The 22570-nt window shown below is 38.4% G+C and overlaps 1 protein-coding gene across 3 annotated transcripts in view; it reads left to right on the top strand.

Annotated features, from left to right (window-relative positions):
• LOC309415664 (transducin-like enhancer protein 1) overlaps positions 1-22570 on the top strand; it is a gene marked incomplete at both ends in the record, with an annotated part of 72797 nt that overhangs the window by 25983 nt on the left and 24244 nt on the right. For all 3 annotated transcript variants that reach the window (XM_082013264.1, XM_082013263.1, XM_082013262.1), the window contains 2 exons: positions 14093-14297; positions 15041-15057. In XM_082013264.1, coding sequence (XP_081869390.1) covers positions 14093-14297; positions 15041-15057 — 222 coding nt within the window. The remainder of the gene's footprint in view (positions 1-14092; positions 14298-15040; positions 15058-22570) is intronic.

Below are 22570 nucleotides of genomic sequence, written 5' to 3'. Positions count from 1 at the left end.
TAAAATAGAAATACAGACTAGAGCAGGAATGAATGCAGAACTTAGTGCAAGGGAAGAGCTAAGCAGCTGTAGCATTACTTCAGATCCTCTTCAGCCATGATCTGCATTATGTGCTGAGGGAGGGGAAATTGCCTGGTTCTTTTAAATTAAATAAAATGAGATCTAGTGAGCATAAGACACTGTGTCCTCACTTTTAACATAAACTAGCTAACCCCAAGTCTAAATTACTAAACTCTGGCAACAGGAACTGTATTGTGTGACAACATCCTGGGCTATTATTCATATTTTGCTTTTTTAAAATACCTGAAGACCTTAATTACATGCTAGGATTCTGTCACGGTAGGTGCTTTTAGAACACAAAGGCTCCAGGCTTGTAAACTAAGTTTAAAATAGGTGGCAAAGGAAGAAGGTATTTGTCAGTGTGACATTTGGTATTCTCAAAATACCAGTCCCCAAACAATGGTCAGATTTTTCTTGTTGGTGTCACTAAGCTTGAAGAAAAATAAGACAGCGTTATTGACGTGTATTGGTAGTTTGTCCTACTTAAAACATAAAACCTGGGGGAAGGTGAGTAAAATGTGAATTAATACATAGTGTTAACCAAACTTGGTTTCTGCTTGATACACGTCACCCCTCCCTGCACTCTGGACGGATGGGGAAATGGAGGACCTTGGAGCAGCAATATAGAGGAGAGTAGCATCTAAATGAGACAATAACCTCCTGGAGAAGAAGATATTCTCAGTCATTCTGAAGATGGGAGTCAAATGAGTCCAAAAGTCAAATGTAATTGAGCTGCAGGCCAGAACTCCCTTATCTTGTAAGGTTTCAGGTGTGGGTGGATATATGAAGCTTTCATCTTGGATCTTGTCCAAAAAAGCAAACCAAAAGATCTCTACGTGGCTCTTTCATCTAGGTCTAGTATCTAAGCTACAAGTCAACGTTGAGACCAAGTATATGGTTACAAATTTGTGAAGCTAAACAGCTTTCAAGAAAGGATTGAAAGGGACATGGTTGGAAAAAAATGTGGCTAGCTAGAGCTCAAACCTAAAGATACACAGCTGCAACTCGTGAATGTGGAGAAACGGTAGATTCTGATGAGATGAGCATGTGAAGTACCAACAGTGAGTTGCTACTGCTTGCTAGATTACGGTCTACTGAGCAGAAGTTGGGGATATGGGATGTATCTGTTGAATGGTGTAGAGCTGTAGGTTGGTCTGTTTTGCAGAAGAACAGAGGTGCAGAGGGGACTGGTAAGATTAGAATAACCTGCATATGTGGCAGTAGTAAACAGAAGACCAGGAAATTCAATGGAGAATGTGGTTTCAGGAAGGGTTAGGTAGATAGAAGCACAGGAGACTGATATGGTACAAGAAATTATTCTTTTTTTTTAATAATGAACTTGACTCCAAATGGTTCTGTTAAACAGATTTGTTTGGAATGAGTAGTTTCAGTGGAATGGAAAGGACTAAAGTTCGGTCAAAATGCTGGAAGAGTACAGTTCAAGGCAAGGATTTACAGAAAGTGTGTTCAGTGAGCTTTAAAAAAGAGAATATAAGCGTGTGTGTGTGTATATGTATATATGTATGTATGTGTATATATATATATATGTATATAAAGTCATTGGCACAGAAGGGTAGGTTATTTAATCCCGGGGAAAGGATTGCTTTCTCCAGAGAGTGATTCAAAGCATGTCCCTTAATTAAAGCATACGCAGGCAGAATAACTTTCCATGTTTGAAGATAGTTTTTGTGAATATTACCCAGCTTTTCCCTAAGTTAGAAAGGAAGTAAAAGGAGACAAACTGAAGAGATGAGCATACATTCTTCTATCTTACAAGTGTCTGCTCTGCATTCATACTTGAAGTGGGACAAGTGAGGGAATTGCAGTAGGTGAAGCGTCAGTAGGCTGAGATAAAAATGTGATGTGACCTTCAGTGCTTCTAAAGAAGTCAGATATGGTAGCTTTGGAGGAGGAAGGAGTTGGAAAGAATCAGTTGGCCCAGACAAAAGAGAAACTCAGCTGGGACTGCACATGAGGTGAAATCAAGCAAAGCATGGTCATGGAGTTGTCCTGCAACATGGGTAGGAACAAAGGTGTTGGGAGTTTGCCTGTTGAATGATGTAGGACTGTAAGTTGCACTACTTTGCAGTAGGATAGAGGTGTGCAAAGAATGAAGCGTACAGATACGAAAGGAACTAAGATCTAGTTTTGAGAAATACTGATATACTGAGATGAACTGTCAGTGTGCTGATGGGAGAAAGGGTGAGTTCTTGGTATGGGCTGCACAGGCAAAATACACCTGTAGCTGGGTGAGTGCGACAAAGATGGAGTCAGTGGGAGTAGGAAAGTGCATAGAGATAGGTGCAGAGGAGCTGGAGGAAGATATAAGTGGACACAAGTACTGTAAATATTAAACATTGGAAATGCGCAAGAAAACACCAACCCACTGTGTTTTTCACGAGGGAAGAGTAAGGCAAACTGTTGAGATGGGGGCTGTGTGGGAGGACTGGAAGAGAAAGAGAAGCTTGTTTTCCTTGTTCATGCACAAGGGAGGACTAGCATCGGGATTTAGGATAACTTCAGGAAATATTAAACAGAGGTTGAAGACACAGTTTGTATAGTAGTTTGCTAAAGATTTGGTATTAACTGCAGGATTCCTGGTACCTAGTAACTGCATTATTTTTTCTTTTTTCAGAGTACCTGCTGAACTAAAGCTGCTGTCTTGTATAACAATTTACTGAGAATGTCCAGTACTGTTTTTAAAGGTGCTGGCTAACTGTAGCTCTTTAAATCAAATACTTACAAGCAGTAGTATTGAGGCAGTAAAAGCAAAGATTAGCAAAAGTGGGTTGCTCAAATGCATGTTCAGACATGATTGTCGTTTGGTAGGTGGAAGTCATATAGGGAATTTCCAAGAATCTGGTCTGTGGCTTGGAACAGTAAATCAAAATCAATGTAATGCTGTTCTTAGGACTGTCATATTTTTCATTCTTTGATATCTCTGAAATGTTTTTGTAGTTAGTAGTAGCAGGGACAAAAGGGTGATGAGCATTATGTGGAATACTATATTTAACTTCTGGATTTTAATTTACCAAAAAACCTTCTATACCATCATTATGATCTTCACATTCAGCAAGATTTAAATTTCTAGAGACTAAAAGAGGCTGGAAGGAAAATAAATACTTTTAAAGATAACCATATGTCAGTAATAAAACCCCTTAGAGTAATATTTTTAAGTAATTTCCGAATTGGTGCATGCTTGAACTAGTTGTTTTTGGGGGCTGTGGCAGCAGGAACGTGCTTTTGAAGTGGTGTTGGATGGTAGCGGCCTGGTAACAGTAGCTAAAAAGGCAAAGGAGGTTAGAAGGTGAGTAATAGCAGGAATTTATGGTTGCCCCAGAAAAAAAAAATGTGCTGGCAGTTTCCGCAGACCAGAAGCAATGTGTGCTGACAGCTTCATTCTAGAGACTTAAGGCCTGCATCTGAGTCTAAAGAGAAAGCAATATGTACTTGTCTAAAATTAAAGAAAAGCTTTGTTCGTGAACCGACTTAGACTAACAGTGATCAGAAAAATGTAACTGGTTGCAGAAAACCAGGCTTTGTCTTGTCTGGACCAAGAGAATTTAAGGTCGTCTTCTGTGGTTTTGAATTTGTTACTTTCCTTTAGAGTCTGAGAAGTCCTTTGGTGAAGACATATTTTTCCTGCACAAGTATAATTTTTTCCATTTTTACTCTGACTCTACACCCGCACTCCCTCTTGCCCTGTGGCATCTGTCTTTTATAAAGGCTTCTCTGGTTCCCCCATTGTTGCAGTCTTTTTCTTCCAGTGCAACTTCAGCTTTGCTGTCTGTCCCTTATTTCTTCAGAAGTGGCCGAAGGGGAAAAAACCCCAAATTATTTAACTGTAGGAAAAATAATTACGATTATTAATACAAGGTCCCTTAGAACTTGGTCTTCTGACTTGTTTCTATTTCCTTTTTTTGCTATAAACTGTTTGAGACGGGAACTGTTCTTAAGCCAGCCCTGTAATACGTATTTTTAGAAGAATAGCTATCAGCGAAAAAGCTATATATATGAACACACAGAATAACTCTTACAGTTTTATATTAAAGTATAAACAATCAACATATATCTGTAAGATACACAGAATAGTATGTATACTATATAACATATAGTACATAACTATATTAATGATAAAATATACTAAGATATAAAATAAATAATTGTGTATATATGATACATATATAAAATGTTACATGTGTATATACATAGAAGGTTATACTTGGCAGAAGGGCTTTAGTTGGTGGACTGCTGGTTGTGTTACCAGCATAGCTGCTCATACAAGCGCTAGCCATGCTTCAGTGAGTCTGTACTTGGTACAAGCCACTAAGCTTTAAGTTGACTTATAGTGCCTAAAAGCATGGAGGAGGAAAGAAAACCCTTCTTTTCTGTTGGCAAAGGACCCTGTGTGAGTGCAGCTACACCAGTCAAGTGCTAATGCACCTTGGGGAGAAGATGCCGCTGAACTGGAAGAATTCCATCTGCTGGCAATATCCCGAGTCCTCGCTGCAGGGCTCTGCTGGCGTGGGATGATGCACAGAGCCTCCACAGTGTAGCTGGGCTGCTAGTGCAGATCTGCTCTTGCGAAAGTGCCAGTCCTGCTGGCAGTACTATGTGATCACTCCCTCTATGTCAATGGGATGTTAAAAACATTGCCATTTGAAATTATCACTAAACTTTTGTTAAATAGTTAGTTGCTGATCACATTAGTGGATAAACACCTGATGTGCTCGTTCACTGGATAACAAATTATTTGGGTGGGGTCACTTCTGTCAATTACTGTGTACAAGACTGATCTTTTTTTACGAGTACACTTTTTGAAGTGTACCATCTTTTTGTCTTCTTAATTCTGCTGCCTGGGCTTGCTCTCCAAAATGCCAGAAGGAGGAGCAGAGAAACCTAGCTGTCTACACTGAGACAGAAAGGCACAGCGAAGGTTAGAGCTGCTGCTCAGCATAGTGCTGTTGAAGAGTGCTGCTTCCTCTCTTGCACTCTATTCCACCATCTATAATGGTGATCTAAGAACTAATCAACAGTTAGTAAGCTACCCCTGGAAATTACTTTTGTACTTGCTACTCGCATTATATTGGGGAGCACTGAAGACCTGTTTTTCAGTTCTGTAGGTGTAAAGCTAACAACAGTATTAAAAATGGGATCTTGTGATTCAACAGCAGCACTGTGGGTGTACTTGTAGGTAGGCTGGTACTGGCTTTGTAATTTGAATTGATAGCAACCCAGGCCTTTCTCACATTGAGAGATTTCATTTTCCTCGTTTAAAAAAAAAATTCTCATGAAATACAGAACATATTTTAAAATAAAAGAATGTATTTATATATCACATAAGGATTTTAAAGTGCTCTCTAAAAACTTTCCTGTAATAAAATGAAATAGTAATGAAAAATGGAATTTAGAGTTTTGATAGGTAGATGCAGACTTTGGTATAACTGCTTTGACCTTTGTTGGCTGTCTCCATTGCCTTCTGTGGGCTCTTTAGAGGTGACCCATGTACACCAATGGTTTGTTTGCCCACGTTAGAATCTGTGTTCTTCTGTGCTGTAATTTTTCTAAGCAATCTTTTTTCTCTTGAACTACATCACCAATCAATAAATACTTAGTTTTGCTTCAGAGAAGTTAGTGTGTCAGCTTCATGGCTGCAACTAGTTTTTTTCTTTTTTTAGCTAGAGAAGAACTTCTAGATTTACAGAGCAAGTATATGGGGAATTATGCTTGTAAGTGTTTATGCTCGCTTTCCTTACTTTAGCAAGATTAAAGAATATAGTTTAATCTCTAATGCAAGGAGAAAAGACCAAACCAGACTCTAGAGCTGGCCAGGTTTAGTATTCAATGGAAAAAACGTGTAGCATAAATCTGTAGAAGAAACGCATTTTACAGTGAAAAAGCTATCAGCATCAGTGTAAAAATGTAGTGAGAGTACCAGAGCATGAAGTGGTCTTTCTAATCTTCATGACCCAGTTCAACTCAGTATTGCTTTTCCTATTTTGAGTTTTGTGAAGAACAAAGAGGAAACAAGACTTGATTCCTAATGGAGGATCCCATAGCAGAGGACTGAAAATGAACTCTGAAAAGGAGGTAAATAACACAGAGAGGAAGGAATCAAGTGACCAAGTAGAAAAGGAGTTGAGAAAGGAAAACAGATAAAAGACTCTAATTGAGAACCATAAACTTCATGTTGTTTTGCAGTAGCTTCATTGAGTATTTTGGACATGCTGAGGGTCTTGTATCTGTTTTTTTTTTTTTAATAAAGGTGGCGGAAGGGCGTAGTTTGTTAGCGTACTTATGACTGCTGTATCAGCGGAGCAGTGAAATACAACTCAGCCTTATTTCGGTTACCTTAGGTGAAGTTAATTTGTTGAGAAAAGGACCACTTGAGGGTGGGGGGGAGGAGCTGCTTTTATGCCAGTATAGCATCAGTTTTATGGTTGATGTGAGGCAATATATGCAACCTCTTACTGCTTCAAAAAAGTTGATGTGCAGTTGAGACTTAGTAGTGTGGTTTGTGTTGTTTGAACAAGTGGAAATTATGAAAAACTTTGAAGAGCCTTCTGTTCAGAAATTTAATATTAGTTTAAAGCAGTTTCCCATTGTAGAAAATAATAACAAAGAACAAAAGGTAACTTTGTAATCTTCTTTCTGACTTTGATATTTGCTTTCTGACATCAATTCTCTACACAGTAAAAAGCTTGATTTTTTTTTTTTTTTTTTTGTGGGAGTGGAAGATAAATGGTAAGACCAAAAGACGCTATCGTATGCATCTTCTGTAGTAAAGCATGAAAAAGGAACAGGATTTTTCTGATGAGATAATTGGGTCTTTGAATAATCATGCCACTGCCACACGAATTTTATATTTATGAAATATGTCTTTGGATAGCTTTTGCCAATAGTGTCCTTCTGTGGACTTAAATCTCTGCAGTACAATGACATTTCACATGGTTTATAGATGGAATAGGCTTGCTGAAGACACTGTTTCTTTGTTCTGAAGGGACATTCTCTTCCTGCACCCAAGGCACTGTGGCTTGTTCACATAATGGATAGTTTTCAAATAACTTATACAAAACTACAAAGGCATCATTCTCAGCTCACTAGCTAGAGATGCATCAGTGGGCACTTTAAAGTTTGTTTACTGTGGTATAGTATAGCTTCCTATCTGTCAGAATAAAATCTGAGCATTTAGAAGAAAAGGAAGTAAGGAAAGCAAATGAACCAAAATAAACACAGATGTTTCAAAGCAATTGGGTAGAAAATTAAGCAATGATAGTAGTAGCTGACTCTCCTTTTTCTAAAACATGTTTTAAGAGGGAGAAAACAGTAAGCAATAAGAGTTGCCACAGAATGCCTGAGGTTAAAAGGACCCCTGAAGATCATCTGGTCCACCCCACCCTGCTCAAGCAGGACCACCTAGAACCAGTTGTGTAGGACCATGTCTGCACGGCTTTTGTGGTGTCTCTGTCCTTGGAGATACTCAACCTCCCTGGGCAACCTGTGCCAGCGCTCAGTCACCATCACAGTTTTACTGTGAAAGTGTTTTCTGATGGTGAGGAGGAACCTCTCATGTGGCAGTTTTGCCCATTGCCTCTTGCCCTGTCATTGGGCCATCCAACGGTGGACCACAAAGATGATTAAGGGGCTGAGAGAACTGGGACTATTTAACCTTCTCTAGACCCATCGTTGGATGCTCTTCAGTATGTCCATGTATTTCTTGTACTGAGAGGCACGGAACTGGACACAGTATTGCAGGTGTGGCCTCAACAGTGATGAGTAGAGGGGAAGGAACACCTTCCTTGACCTGCTGGCAATACTTAGTTTAATGTAGCCCAGGATGCTATTCACCTGCTTTGCCACAAGGACACATTGCTGGCTCATGTTCAGCTTGGTGTCTGCCAGGACTCCCATGTCCTTTTCTGCAAAGCTGTTTTCCAGCTGGCCGGCCCCCAGCATATATTAGCATATATAGCTACACTATACCACAGTAAACAAACTTGAATTTTTATATATATATAATATAAAATCAGGGATTGTTCATCATGGTGCAAGACTTCGCGCTTCCCGTTTTTGAACTTCATTGAGATTACTGGCAGCCCATTTTTCCAGCCTGTTGAGGTCCCTGTGAGTAGTAACAGCCATCTGGTGTATGAGCCGCTCCTCCCAGTTTTGTATCACCAACAAAAGAAAACAAACTTAGAGCTTAGTTTTGCAGATTGCTGCTATGGTACTGAAGCTTAGGGTTCAAATAGGTCAGAATAAAGTGTCTTGCAGGGACTGCTAACACACTTTGTGAATAGTTAGACTAACAGTGGTATTATCAAGGAAAAAAATAAAGCCGAAAGCAATGAAGAGGAAAGACAGTTCCTGCTGCTGAAACAAAGTTAGAAGATGGAGTAGTAGGCAATCTGTGTTGGGTACCTTGTGTATCAGGCTGTTTATCTATTATAGAATCACAGAATGGTTTGGACTGGAAGAGACTTCCAAAGATCATCTAGTCCAACCCCCGCCCCCACCATGGGAAGGGACATTTTTAACTAGACCAGGTTACTCAGAGCTCTGTCCAGCCTGAACTTGAACACTTCCAGGGATGGAGTATCCACAACCTCTCTGAGCAACCTGTTCCAGTGTCTCGCCACCCGCAATGTAAAAAAACTTCCTTTATGTTCAATCTAAACCTACACTCATTCAGGTTAAAAAAGTTGCCCCTTGTCTTATCACTACAGGCCATGTTAAAAAGTGTCTCTACATCTTTCTTACAGGCCAACCTTATATAGTGAAAGGGCACCATAAGGTCTTCTCCAGGCTGAATAAGCCCAACTCACTCAGCCTTTCTTTGTAGGAGAGATGTTGCAGCCCTTTCTGATAATTTTTCATGACCCTCAACAGGTTGCATGTCTTTCCTGTACTCAGGACCCCAGAATTGGATGCAGAATTCCAGGTGGGGTCTTATGATAGTGGAGTAGAGGGGGAGAATAACCTTCCTCAACCTGCTGGTCATGCTTCTTTTGATGCAGCACAGGATACGATTGGCTTTCTGGGTTGTAAGTGCACATTGCTGGTGCATGTCCAATTTTTTATCCACCAGTATCCCCAAGTCCTTCTCTGCAGGGCTGCTCTCAATGAGTTCATCCGCCAGTCTGTACTGATACTGGGGTTTACCCTGACCCATGTGTACGACCCTGCACCTAGCTTCATTGACTTTCATGAGGTTTGCAGAAGCCTATTCTTAAGGCCTGTCAAAGTCCCTCTGGATGGCATACCTTCCCTCAAGTGAAACAAGTGCACCACTCGGCTTGGTGTCGTCTGCAAGCTTGCTGAGGGTACACTCAATCCCATTAGCTATGTCATTGATAAAGATATGAAATAGGACCTTTGAGGGACACCAGTAGTTACTAATTTCCACAGGGATGTTGAGCCATTGACTCTTTGGATTGAGTCTCATTGACTCTTTGGATGTGGTCATCCACCCAGTTCCTCATCCATCTAACTAATCCATCCATCAATCCCATATTTCTCCAACTGAATCCACAAGAATATTGTGAAGGACCATATCAAAAGCCTTCCAGAAGTCCAGGTAGATGACAGCTGTAGCTCTTCCCTGGTCCACTGATGTAGTCCCTCCATAGTAGAAGAGTGCGGATATGTTCTTAAGGGAGGTTGTTTGTCAACCTGCGATATGTTTTTCCCAGTAGCTGAAATAATCTTTTGAAAGTACCTACAGAAACTTAAATGCAAGTGTTAGTTAATGGCTTAGACTGTCTAATGAGTTTACTCCTAGATTTGACTGTTCGTAGTGTGGGTGGTGTCTGCAGGATTTTGTGTTTCCTTAGAATGAGGGAGAAGGCTGGATCCGACGGGAGCATAATCTTGAGTTGTTTCCTTTTTTGGAAGGTTTCATTTGCAATGTTGGTTTTAAGAATATTTCTGAACAGTTGAGGGAGAAGGTTATCACTTGGTTGGCTTGTTGTATATGTTCGGACATATGTTCATTGACTGTAGACATTTGACACAGGCTGTCACTTCATTTGCTTACTTAAGCAAGCAAATAAAAAACCTGAAGATTTCCATCTGGGAAGGGAGAGAATATGCCAATGAAATTGAACACAGTAATACATGGTTTTCTTTTATGTCTTTCTGCCTGCTTGAGTTTAACAAAATCACATTTCTTCAGTTCTACAGAAGTTGACATGAAATAGTGCCCTTTATATTTTAGGTCTCTAAATGACTTTTGTGTTTGCCAGATGTTTTTTCAGAACACCTGTATGGAGCTTGGGGGAATCTATTGATAATATTACTGGTGCCAGTGCTGATAAGGTTTTTGAAAACTTTTTCTACTCCTAAGTTGTTTATTTAGAAGGGCACAAGAAAAAGACAGCTATTGTAGTAGCAACAAGGTATAACCTTTTTTTCCCACTGTTCAGGTACAGTCATGTCTGAATTTTTAATTCGGTGCTTTTTGGCAGATACTGAGTAGTACATCATATATCTATTTAAGAACAGAAGAATGCCCTAATTGTTTAATGCCAGGAATTCAAAACTAGATTTTTAAGTAAGCCATACGTATTTGCGAACTCAACAGATCTACTTTAAGGTGAGAAGTGGGATTGTAGGAGCTCATGCTGTATCTTGATAAGCAAGAAGCCTAAAGGTGATGTGTCATTGTTTATGTATAGGAAATCTGTTTCATAAAGACTTACTAACTCTGTCTCTGTAAATCTCTGGCAGAGTTCGAAAATTAATTCCAAATTTTAAGTCCTAGTTAGAGAGGTCTTTATAGCTGGCACTTGCCTAGGATGTTGGAGGTGAAAAACTGTACTGCCTTTAGAACTGTTAGGAGGTGCTTGGTCAGAAAAGCAAGTGATGTGTTTTTCACGTGTTGATTTTGGGGTCTTTGCAGTTTGGTTAGGATGGTATCAGGAAAAAAAAAACCTGAGGCAGTAAAACCTACGTCTAGATAGTACAGTAAGCTGAATTTGCCATTTCTTTTCTCCCTTTGCAAATAAGAAGAACTTCTGTTTTAGCAACAAAATGGTGGGTGAACTACTGATGTTTCTAAGATCACTGCTATGGCTAATTATCTCAGTACAGTCACTTATGTATGCATCATTGCACTCTTCTCTACCTTTCCACTTCCCTCTGAAAGTGGACACAGCCCTTGCTCTGCAAGTAATGATAATAATTGGTAGTAAGACAGACCTGTTACTCATCCTTTTTTGATCACATTTCTTATGGCAGGTGTCTAGTTTTTAATTAACAGCTAATGAACATGCCTAGTAGACCGTGATACTGCTGCCAACTTACTCCATTTTGTATCTCACTGCTGTTAAGCTCTTAAATGGTGACAGAGCAGGCATTAGTGTCTTTGAAGTGACAGGAAAGTGATCATATGCATAACATAATTGTTTCTAGGATCTACCATGGCAAATGTCTAGTTACTAAATACATCTAGTGAGTGCTGCTGTTATTCATCTCCCTCCTGTTTAGTTCCTTCCTTTGTGGCAGCACATACTCCCTTTTCCCTTTCTAGAAAGAGAATAAAATATACTTTCAACAATTCAAATTTTTTTAACAAAAAGAGCATGAACTTCTGAAAAAGATCATCTTCATGTGTTAGGGAGAACTTTAAACCTATTATGAATAGGTAGTATATAAATAATAAATCAATATACTCTAGTCTTAGAGCAGTGAGCCTCAGATAGTGAAGATTAAATCACAATATATCTTTGTTGGCTTAAAAGACCATGATCAGGTTTTCAGTCTTAAGTGTGTTTAACATAGTTGGATATTTAAGCATCTTTGGGTACCATTTTTCCTCTGCTACCCTCAGTAGCCATTTTGTAAAGCTGCTAAGATGTTACACAGGGTGGTACGTTTCCACTTAAAGCACTCAGATTTTGTTCTACACCATACCCTGGGCATTGCTCCCCACCATTTGTATGCAGTCCTGCCGGAGAAACAGGACATAGACCTTCTCGTCACATGCTTTCAGTTTCAGAACCTGTTAGAGGGGATTAATCTGTTCCTCATTTCTGGGACTTTCAAAATATCCTGTGTGTAGGCTACAAACCAAAGCCAGGGAAATTCTAGCTAATGTGTCCCTAACAGTTTGATTCCTAAAGTAGTGTCCCTCAGGGGTCTGTATTGCAACCAGTACTGTTTAATATCTTCATAGCTGATGGGATTGTGTGCACCCTCAGCAAGTTTCCAGATGACACCAAGCTGAGTGATGCAGTTGATTCACTTGAGGGAAGGTATGGAAGGCATGCCATCCAGAGGGACTTTGACAGGCCTGAGGAGTGGGCCCGTGCAAACCTCATGAATTTCAATAAAGCCAAGTGCAGGGTCCTGCACCTTGGCTAAAAGGATCGTGGTAAATTCTAAGATTTGTCTTGTATATCAAAAATGAGTAAGTGATGGCTGCTTTACAGTTGGGACAGCAGAAAAGTGAAAGATTAGCAGGTCCAGTCCAGAGTTCTTAACTGATGGTCACTTGTGTCTACACAAATTTATAAACAGCTCAAGGCATGTCTTGGGATGGAGTTATGAGAAATAATAGTGTAGGGGCACAGTAGTTATCTAAATAGTAATAAATTAAGTCATTCATATGCCAGTAGACGTTACACAGGTATTGTTGACAGTTTGGCTTGAAGAGTCTTGGGACCTATGGAAGCAGATAAAATATTTTTGCATTATTTTGAGTTGAGTTATTTTGGAGTAACGTGTGAAATGATGCGGTTTAGTCTAGGTATGATTTCAGTAGCTGTCAGCAGTACTGTAATAATTTTGCCTGCTCTTACAGGACCACTGGGGTCCTATTCACCAGGTCAAACTCTTATGTCTAGCTGAACTCATCCTGTTCAGACATTTGCGTATCTGTCTTCTCTTGGATCTCATTAGTTGGGTGGTAGTCTAGCTTTTTTCATGGTATCTACCTTCAGTAGAGGGATGGTGGAGTATGGCCAAGGTGGAGAGGTTTGTTCTGTCCTCTGTTCATATGCGCAGGCCCAAGGAAGCAGTAAAGAGGCAGAAAATCTCTTTAACCTGTAGCAGACTAAAGGGGAGCTATGACTAAGCTAAAGATGGTTTTGATGCTTAACTTTCTAAACAAATCTGTGCTGAGCATTTCGGACAAATTAAATAGCTGAACTTGGAAAATATTAATAAAACCATAACAGTTTTAACTATAAAATATCTTAATGTTTAAACTATGGGAAAATCATTCCATTATAAGGACTCTCTTTCTAAAATTGCTTACAGGTTATTTTGCCAGATTGGTTACAGGGTTTTATGTCCACTCATTATGATATTGATCTTGCAAGCTGCTTTTGAAACAAATGGAGGTATTTTAATTCATTAATACCATGTTTCTTGTTGAGAATTCCATGATCTTACTGATGCTATCTGGAATACCTGGATTTTAAGATGAGGTTGGCTCCTAAACATAGTGTTAGTTTATGAATAATTTATTTTTTCAAAAGGTTGGCTAGAATAAAATATGAATTTAACTACACAAAATATGAAATTCAGCAGTGTCTTTTAGATTTTTTTAACATTCAAAATAGAAACCCACTTACTGTTTCCAAAGTGGTAGAAGAGAGGGAGGTGAGTTGAAATCAATATTGCCAGTGAAACTTTTTTTTTTCCCAGAGCAGCGATACTCCTTTCTATAGAAAGAGAAAGGTGTTCAGGCCGCCTGCTGCTGCTGTTTGTTTGTCACCAGGGACGCTGTAGCAGGCAGTCGCCGCCCAAAACAACCTATAGTAGTTGAACCTATTCCTTGGGCCACAGAACAGGTATCCAGCTAGCCTGTTTTGGTTTGTGGGACATAAGCAGAGCTGCCTATGGGCAGCATGATATAATGCAGTATGTATAGTGTGGGGGGACAAAGAGTTGAGGCTAGATTTAAAGCAAACAAACAAATGAAAAAATCCACTGCTGGTTCTCAATAATTAACCAAACTTCTCCCTTCTCCTTCCCAAACTATGTGCTACATGTTTGCTTCTGGGGATGATGATACCGCTGAGAACAGCAGCAGCAGTTGCAGGCTCAACATCTGTCCCATGGCCATGGACCTCCAGTGCCTCTAACACCACATCCGTCAGGACTTCAGCCTCCAGGAATCCCTCCACTGGGAAGCAGTGCTGGCCTTCTTGCCCTTTCTAGTGCTTTGGGTGGGCAGTCTCACTTGGCAATAAAAGATGACAAGAAGCATCACGATGCAGAACACCACAGAGGTGAGAGGCATGGCAGGCCTGATTAGGACACTGTCAAATTTGCGCATTGCTGCAAATTATATGCATCTCTAAAGAATTCAAGTAATATAGAATGAGAAAAAACTCTTGGAAGCTTAAAAATGTCTGCATATATACCACTGAAGCAAATTTCAGCTTGGAATTTTTCAGTATTTTAAAAGGGGATCACTAGGTGTCACTTGCTCTATAGTTTGCAGGGCATTTTGACATCCTGGTAAATGCTTAGTTGTAACACCAGTGGCCTGCACCATGTTGTGGAAAACTGTTAAATTGCATAATGGGTAATTTTTTCAAAGAAAGTAATGTTATTAAGTGGGTGGGTGGGAAGGTAGGGGGACCGAGAAGTTAAATTTTGAAATGAATGTGTTCAAACAAAAGATTTAGATAATTGCATCTGTTACTTTAGTTTCATAGGCTTAAATTCTAGTACGCAATTAAATACTGGGCAAAATTGCACTTGACTAATTTTTGAAAAGAAAATAATTTATTCTGTCATGAAATAAAACTAGGCTTTGTATATGGTTAAACTGTAAATCATGTTTACAAAATACTGTAATTTTCAGGAAATCACTGTATTAGGAATGTGCAATGACTTATATAAATAAAAGCCATTTTAAAACTGTTCGTGGCTTGTGTTCTAATTTTTTCCCCCCTTTTTTATTTCTGTTCTTGCCTCTGTGTCTGAACGGGCATGTCTGTGCATTTCTTGGTTACTGCGGGAGCAGACAGAGAGCCGGGCACAGTAAGTACCCACATTCCTGCTAACGTTTCCACTTCTACATAATGTAAGAATCAGCCATTGCACTGTTTGTTTGTTTTGTCTTCCTTTTAGTCATTTTCATGATACTAGGCATATGTATTTTCTGTTAAGATATCTCTTGGTTATGCAGAACACCAAGGCATTTCTTTGGAGGACTGTATGAATCAGCTTTGTTTCTGAGCAGAATGATTTTGGGGAAACTTGAACTTCAGTTTGTTTACTAGGGTTGGGGGGAAGCCACAAATTAAACAGAACATTGACTGCAACTTAAGGTATAACATTATTAGTTAAGATTTTTCCTGTAGGATTTTCAGGAATTAGAGTTGCAGAACAGGTGAGAAATTTAAAATTCATCCTTCCTGACAGTGTTTGGCCCTAGAAGTTTCTTTAACTGAATCTGTTTGAGCTCTGCTAATGTTTTTACTGCTTAATTTGTGCTTCAAGTGTAACTTCCATAGCAACATATTTTTTTCCCTTTAGACGCAAGCTGTAGTAGAATTGGTCTAAGAAAATCTTATTCAAAATACAGCCAAAGAACTGCTTTGTTACAGCTTTTTATACTGTTGTGTTTTGAGTGATACTGCTATATTGATCTGTTGGAGATGGGCACATGCAACTTTCATGTCATTTCAAGCATCAAAGCTAATTCTGCTTGTTGATGCCATAGGTGAATTTGAGCTCTATTTTGTTTATATTTCTCAATTACAGAAGACAAGAACTAGGAAAAGTTATTTAACAAGTATCTTTATGGTACTAAATTTCTGATTTTTGTTGAGGCTTTTTTTTTTTAATACTAGGTCTTGAGAATTATTTACTGGAAACTGTCTGCATATCTTTTTTGGCAATTTTTTTTGCTTCTAGATTACAAAGCAAGAAGCATTCATTTCAGCTTGCTTAATGTTATTAATGACAGTGTAACTGTGGAAATAATTTTAAGCTAGGTTTTCCTGAAGCCTCAGACGTAATAAGGATACATTTCTTTGAGTGGGACATATTTCTTTGAGTGATATTAGTCCAGCACAGGATTTGTAACAACTTTTCTTAAGAGCTAAGGAAGGAGGTTTGCAGTGTGTGTCTGTGTCCGTGTGCACACACATGTGAACAAGTGGGAGTAATGGCTTTGTGTTTTGCTTTGGTTGTAATGCTTCCTGTCCTTGCTCTCTTCCCATCTTTCCCTGCTCTGTCCATTATTTGCTTTGCCGAAAGGTTTTTGAGTTTAAAATCAGATGATTCGCACTGTTGTGAAGTTCAGACTCTGAACTCATCTCTCATCTAAGAATACTTATTGACTATGGAAGCAGAACTGTCAAAAATTAACCCAGATTTTGTGTTGTGGGAGATTTGCAATATCACTTGCTTAGTTTACTACATCTGTTAATTTTATTAATTAAAGTATATAAAATTGTCACTGCAGTTACTTCTGTGTCCATATGTGTAATTCATGATTGTTTGGTCATTATCTGTAGTTTGCTTTTTTATGCTGAGTTTACCACTAAGTAACCTTTAAACAATCTGAGGCTTTATTTCATAAAATCTTTGCCGGATGGATATATTGAGTTCAGGTTACTACACTATGGTGGCCATAATTTCTTTTTGGTCCTAGTGCAGAACACTTTTTTGTAATTAAATTAGATTTTTAATAGCTGAATACAGGTGAATTTAAAATTTAAGTTCAAGTTGTTTAAATACAGTGTTGCATTAGAATATTGGCATAACAGTAAATAATATCTTAGAATCATGAAAGAATCTTAATTCAAGTGATAGTCAAGTTCAAATCTATGGCTAAAATGATGAGCTGGGAATGATTTGCTCTTTGAATTCTCTAATTCTCTTATTTTTAGTAGTGTGTTGTTTTTGTGTTTTTTTAATTATTTATTTAAAATATATTTTAAAGGATGATATAAAATTGGTTACAAGTACACAAGGCATACCAGCAGGTCTGTTTGATTATTGCGTATGGTTCCAACTGAGCACTAGGCTCTTATTTTGCAAATCACTTTATAACATCTGGGTCACCAAGATAAGATCAGTTTGTTTTTCAGAGTAACATTAAGTGTAATGGTGCTGCCAGAAATCCTGGCAAAGGCTTGCTTTCATCATCGGTGACACCAAAACCCACGCTGTCTGTTAGTTACCTAAATTAACCATGATACTTGGCATTATTGTGCAGTTCCACAGTTCCATCATATGTCTAGTGTGACCTTTCAGTATCATCAGAAGAAGCTGACAGGTTTAAATGTGCAAGTTTGAAAGACAACAATTCAGCTCTTGCCTATTTGGTTTTAAATTGATTTTTTTTTGGACATAACTTTGATCTAAAGCATATTGTGGCATATTATTTCAGCATATTGATTTTTAAATGAGATCTAGTTTTATTTTTTAAAGTCTGCTTACCAAATAAGCAGTCACAAACTTTCGTGTATTGTATGTTTAGACGTACCTCATAATGCAGTGAGGTATTATATTACTGTATTTGTACGGGAATATGAAGATGTAGTGATTTCATTATTCTTGATTGTGGTCAGTGTCCATTTTACCTACTCCTGCTATATCTAAATGACAAGGGGCTAGACTTTTCTTTTTTGTATTACTCAATGTTTCAGGAAGTAAAATGAAAGAAACTTCTTTATAAGTGCATGTTTGTGAAATATATAACATTTAAGTTGGTAATAATAGTATACTTTATATATGAACTGCTAAAATTTTTGGTCAAAAATAAATTGTAGGACTACATACATAACGGCAGGTGGGTTTTGGCTGTTGTAGTTCTAACCATCCAAAACTGGGTCATGTTATTGCGGGAATGCAGACATCCCAAGTGTTGTAAACACAGTCTGGCTGCAGGTAATGAAGCCATGCAAAATAAGCAAGTTTTGCAACTGAAGCTTAATAAAGTTTTGTGAGACATCAATACAGAAGAACTTTGATGTCCACATATTTTTCGCTAGGGAACATATTTGCAATGTTTTTCAAACTCATCTTAGGTTTTACTTTATCAGTCGTCTTCCCACTGTTCTAGTATCCTGTTTGGACAGCACAGAAATGCAAATGTTCTGAAACGCTCTATTGTATCAGTAATAATTTGTAGACAGTGAAATGTGACTTCCTTATGTGCTTGGGATTTACATTAAGGTTGGTGTTTATCTTTTGTCCTAATGAAAAACATTGAGCTTGTCTCCTACGACTTAGGAAGCACTCAGAAATTTTCCAAGAATTTTTTTTTTTGCCTTTGTTGTCAAGTGTAAATGTTGCTATTGTTTTGTAAAGCAAATGCTCTTTTCTTATAGCAGAAAAATATTCTGTGCTCTTAGCTCTCTGTCCTATTCTCTTCCTCCAGTCTTGGCGGACGGGGGCATGCACAGTTGGATGCTACTTTTTGGTTCATATTGTATGCAAGCTGTCTTTGTTTTGTGTTTTAACTCTTCTAATTGGGGAGAATCATAAGAATTATATGAAAATGTAGGGTACTCTTCAGTGTAGCACATGTATGCTTCTTGGTCTTTGTGAAAAAAGTATTATTTTCCATTATATAGCTTGTAATTGAAAAACTTGAATTTCTTTAATCAGTTATATCTTTTATTTTTATTGGCTCTGTCAACTTAAAAATAAGTCGATTCTTACAGTCTTTATGGATGCAAACCACAAAGTAGCTTCAGCAGGAGTTGCTAGCACAGAAGAGCTGTGGGATTCTGCATTGTTAGTTTAGTTTGTAGATGATACAAAGCAGCATGAGGCTGATGATAAAGGACAAAAGGACTGGGGTGGTCTGGTATAAATTTTTACAGATACCCTGATTCTAACAAACATTAGCTAGAAAATACTGAAATCAACAGAAGCCTTATTCATTGTTAGTGTCTCCCGATTATTGAATCAGTGTGGAGAGTGATTTGAATCCATTTAGGCTTCTAGATTTCCTTGTTCCTAATATGAATATGAATGTCTAAATATAACCTAAAATGTGGGCGAGTAGAAGGCGAAGTCAGTAGCTTTACATCACCGGTAATTTAAAATAAAACCTACTGACTTTATAAGTCAGCTTTTGGGTTGTTGATGTGTGTTTGCAAGAAGCATATTCAACAAATGGAAGTTAATGATTCTTGAGCTGAGTAACTTTGAGTGCAATCTTATGCCTTGCTGGGGGATGGTTAAGTGCTAGTAGTCCTTCTTCCAATGTCCACTATATTCTTGTCAGTGAGTCCTGACAATGACTAGTGGGACTGCAGAACAACTGATGTTTCGTTTATAGATGTTAGACCTGATCCTGTTTTGCCTACTCAGCAAGGGACGGCGTTTGTTCCTGTCTACATGTGGATATCTGTAGATAGCACCTGTGGGTGGTGCAGTGGCACAGGGTCCCGTGTGGTGGTTAAATAAACACAGCGGCCCTGCGTGGTGGTACGGGCAAGTTGTCAGCTGTAATAACTGGCTGTAACGGCAGGTGGGTGCAGGTCGTTTGGATGTACGGTGAGGCAGTGAATGGCCAAGCACAGAGCAGGGGTGTGTGGGTGTCTTTGCGGGAGAGGGGAGCGGGAGGGATAGGGACCCTAGCACTAGAGAAGATCTTAACTGTAACCAGGTGTAGCTGAACCCTGAGCACAGATGTGGTGTAAATACTGTTATTAAATTGCTGTAATGATCAGCATGAAGTTAATTGTCAGTTCTGCATGTTCTAGTGACTTGTATGTGCTGTATTATAACTGGGGCTTAAATGAGATACTGTGGGCCCTCAGCCTGTACCTCTGGCACACATACTTGTAGTTCGGAAGTAATTCCTATGGGGAATGGCATGGCAGTCGAAGAAGTGCGTTTGAATAATGTGCATTATATTCCTAATACAGGAGCTGCCTTCTCCCTGAGCATCACAACTCTGCTGGCAGCAAAGTTGCTTTAGGATCCCAAGCTGCCTGTTACGCAGCCCCCATGTAGTCTGGTAACCCTGGCAGGAAGCGGTGCTACATTAGGCTCTTTTTCTTCGTTTGGAACTTTTTTGAAGAAAAGGGATTCATGTGAATAAATTTTGAATTATTGGAAGAAAAATAGAACATTTACATAAGATTGATTTTGACTGTTTGTTCTGATCTGAGATTCGTGATTTAGAGATGTTGCACTGGTAATTCCTAATAAATTTAACTCCTAGTATGAAAGCAAGGTTGGTCCTCAATTATGCATTAGTCTGTTGAAATTAAGACAAAATGAAAACTGGTGTCATGCAGTTTCTCTTTAGGAAATAAACTATGCATGTATAGATATTTTTGCCCTTTTTGTACAACATGATTATTATTGAAGATCAACCCCAGCTGAAAATTTCTGTAACATTATTAAAAAAATTATATAAGTATTAGAGCTAAAATAAAAATGCTTGTCCTACTTTTGAAAATAAGTCAGGTGTTAGTAAGCCTGGTAGAAGAACTAAATGGAATATTTAAAGAGAAGATGAGGAGAACTATCATTCTGAAGCTGTTGCTGCTGTCTCCTCTACCTGGCCCTGTGCTTGATAGTGAACATACAGCGAGTATAAACTCTACCAGAGCTGAAATGATGAAAGGAGGCTTTTAGTAGGCTGTCTTTGCTGTTCCCTGAACCTTAATATTACGTAGGTAAGAGATATCAATAGCCTAAGGCTTACATGATCATCTCTTTCCCAGTTGTTCTTTGTATTTTCATTTATTCCCTTTGTTACTTTAATGCTCTGGATCTACCATATGCACTACTTAAAAAGATGCATATTTTTGTACTGTTGAATGAAATCTTACACAACTGGTGGTTTGTATTACGGTAGCAGGTTATAGAACAAGCTGTTTTTTCATGAAAAGTTATACTTTACCTGATTTTAGTCGCAATTGATAGAATTTCCTTGCATGTCTAAGGGAAACCTGTAACTTTTTAATTACGGAGTTTACTGGTAAATTTTGCCAGAGCAACAACACGATCTTTTTTGCGACTGCCAGTATAGCTATTGTGAAATAAGTTACTCTACAGAAGCTTCTAGTGTGGATGCTCTGATTCCAGATAACAGTGCTTTAAATGGATGTGCTAAATTAGAGGAAGGCAGTCTAAAAATGACCACAGGGGAGATGTTGTGCAGAATAGGCTTGTGAGGACTGTAGATTATTGTTATAATTACATGTTTATGTGATAAGTAAGCAGTCAGTCTTTTGAGGACAAGGCAAGTTTAATAATCTTTGTTTGGCATTTAGCAGACAGTGGGAGCTAGGAGTTCCTAGGTATGTTTCATAATATTGAAATTCTACAAGACAAACTGTACAGAATACTGTCAGCATTGTCTGGGTAGACTTTACATTAAACCAGAAAAAAAACCAGCCGATGTAGTTACACATATTTGGTGCCAAAATTTGCGAACTGTTCCCTACACTTCTGTGTAGTAACTTCAAATAGCGGGTTACTAGTTTTGTCCCAGTTGCTGCCCCTTTGTCACCTTTCCATTATTCATACTTAATTTTGACAATTTAAAACGAGAAACTGAGTTTATTCACTTTATTACATTTGCCTTCATTATTTTATTCTAAGCTTTTCAGTAGTAAAATAGATTTTTTTCCCTTAATTATTTTTGTTAAGTATCTCATAAGTGACTTTCCTCTTTAAGAAAAGACATTTGCAGTACTCAAATCTGTGATCAAGTTTGAAATGACAGCTTGCTTCTTAAGAAGTTTCTATTTCCACAGACATGATGGATTCAATATTAAAATGTTGAACATGGGTTTTAATGTTTTTCAGACTAGTGAATCACTGAGTTTGTGTGCATCTGGGAGGAGATGAGGGGTTAAATTCAGACTGTATTTGTCAAGGCAGTTAGTTCAGTGATCCAACAAGCCCACCTTTTAGCTGCAAAACATTGTGGTAAAGACATTATTTTGAGCTTCTTTATACTGAATTTCATTAGACCCTGCTATATGCTTTATGTAAGCCCCTTGGCATTTGTTTAGCTTGAATAGTCATGAATAAAAGAGCTTAGAGTTGGCCTTAAAGTGCAGCTTCTGAAGTAGGAAAAAGAGGATTCAGATTGCTCTGTTTTGTTTTCCATCTCCTTGGGACTAAACATTAATGTCTGAGCAAAACTACTGTGGTGCCTTCAGGTTTTAAAGGGGAAGCCATTCGGTGCACAGTTCATTGGCTATTAGTATATGTTTATGACGTATTAATAGTAAATATCTCTGGCTTTTGGGTAGATCTGAGTATTTCTTTTGAGGGCTACACTTACAGTATATATATTTCGTTATTAAGCTTTTCTTCTGTGAGAGATACGTGTAGGTGTGTGAATACGTATTCACTGATATATTTATGTGAGCATATATTTATTTATGTAACCATGTACTTTGCTTTTAGGAACTAGGTTTACCAGGTCTTTGTGAAAGGAGATTTTTTTCTCAACTCATTCAGTATTGTTCACAGCATTAACACATCACTGAACAAATTGCCCTCTTGCATATGCTAATCCTGCAGTTAAAAGAACTCATTGTAACACGTTTTAATGCTT

This window comes from Phaethon aethereus (assembly GCF_964289735.1).
Source record: "Phaethon aethereus genome assembly, chromosome: Z".
In the NCBI taxonomy this organism is placed as follows: Eukaryota; Metazoa; Chordata; class Aves; order Phaethontiformes; family Phaethontidae; genus Phaethon; species Phaethon aethereus.
The sequence above is the reverse complement of the archived record's forward strand: the minus strand, read 5'-3'. Positions and strand labels throughout refer to the sequence as shown.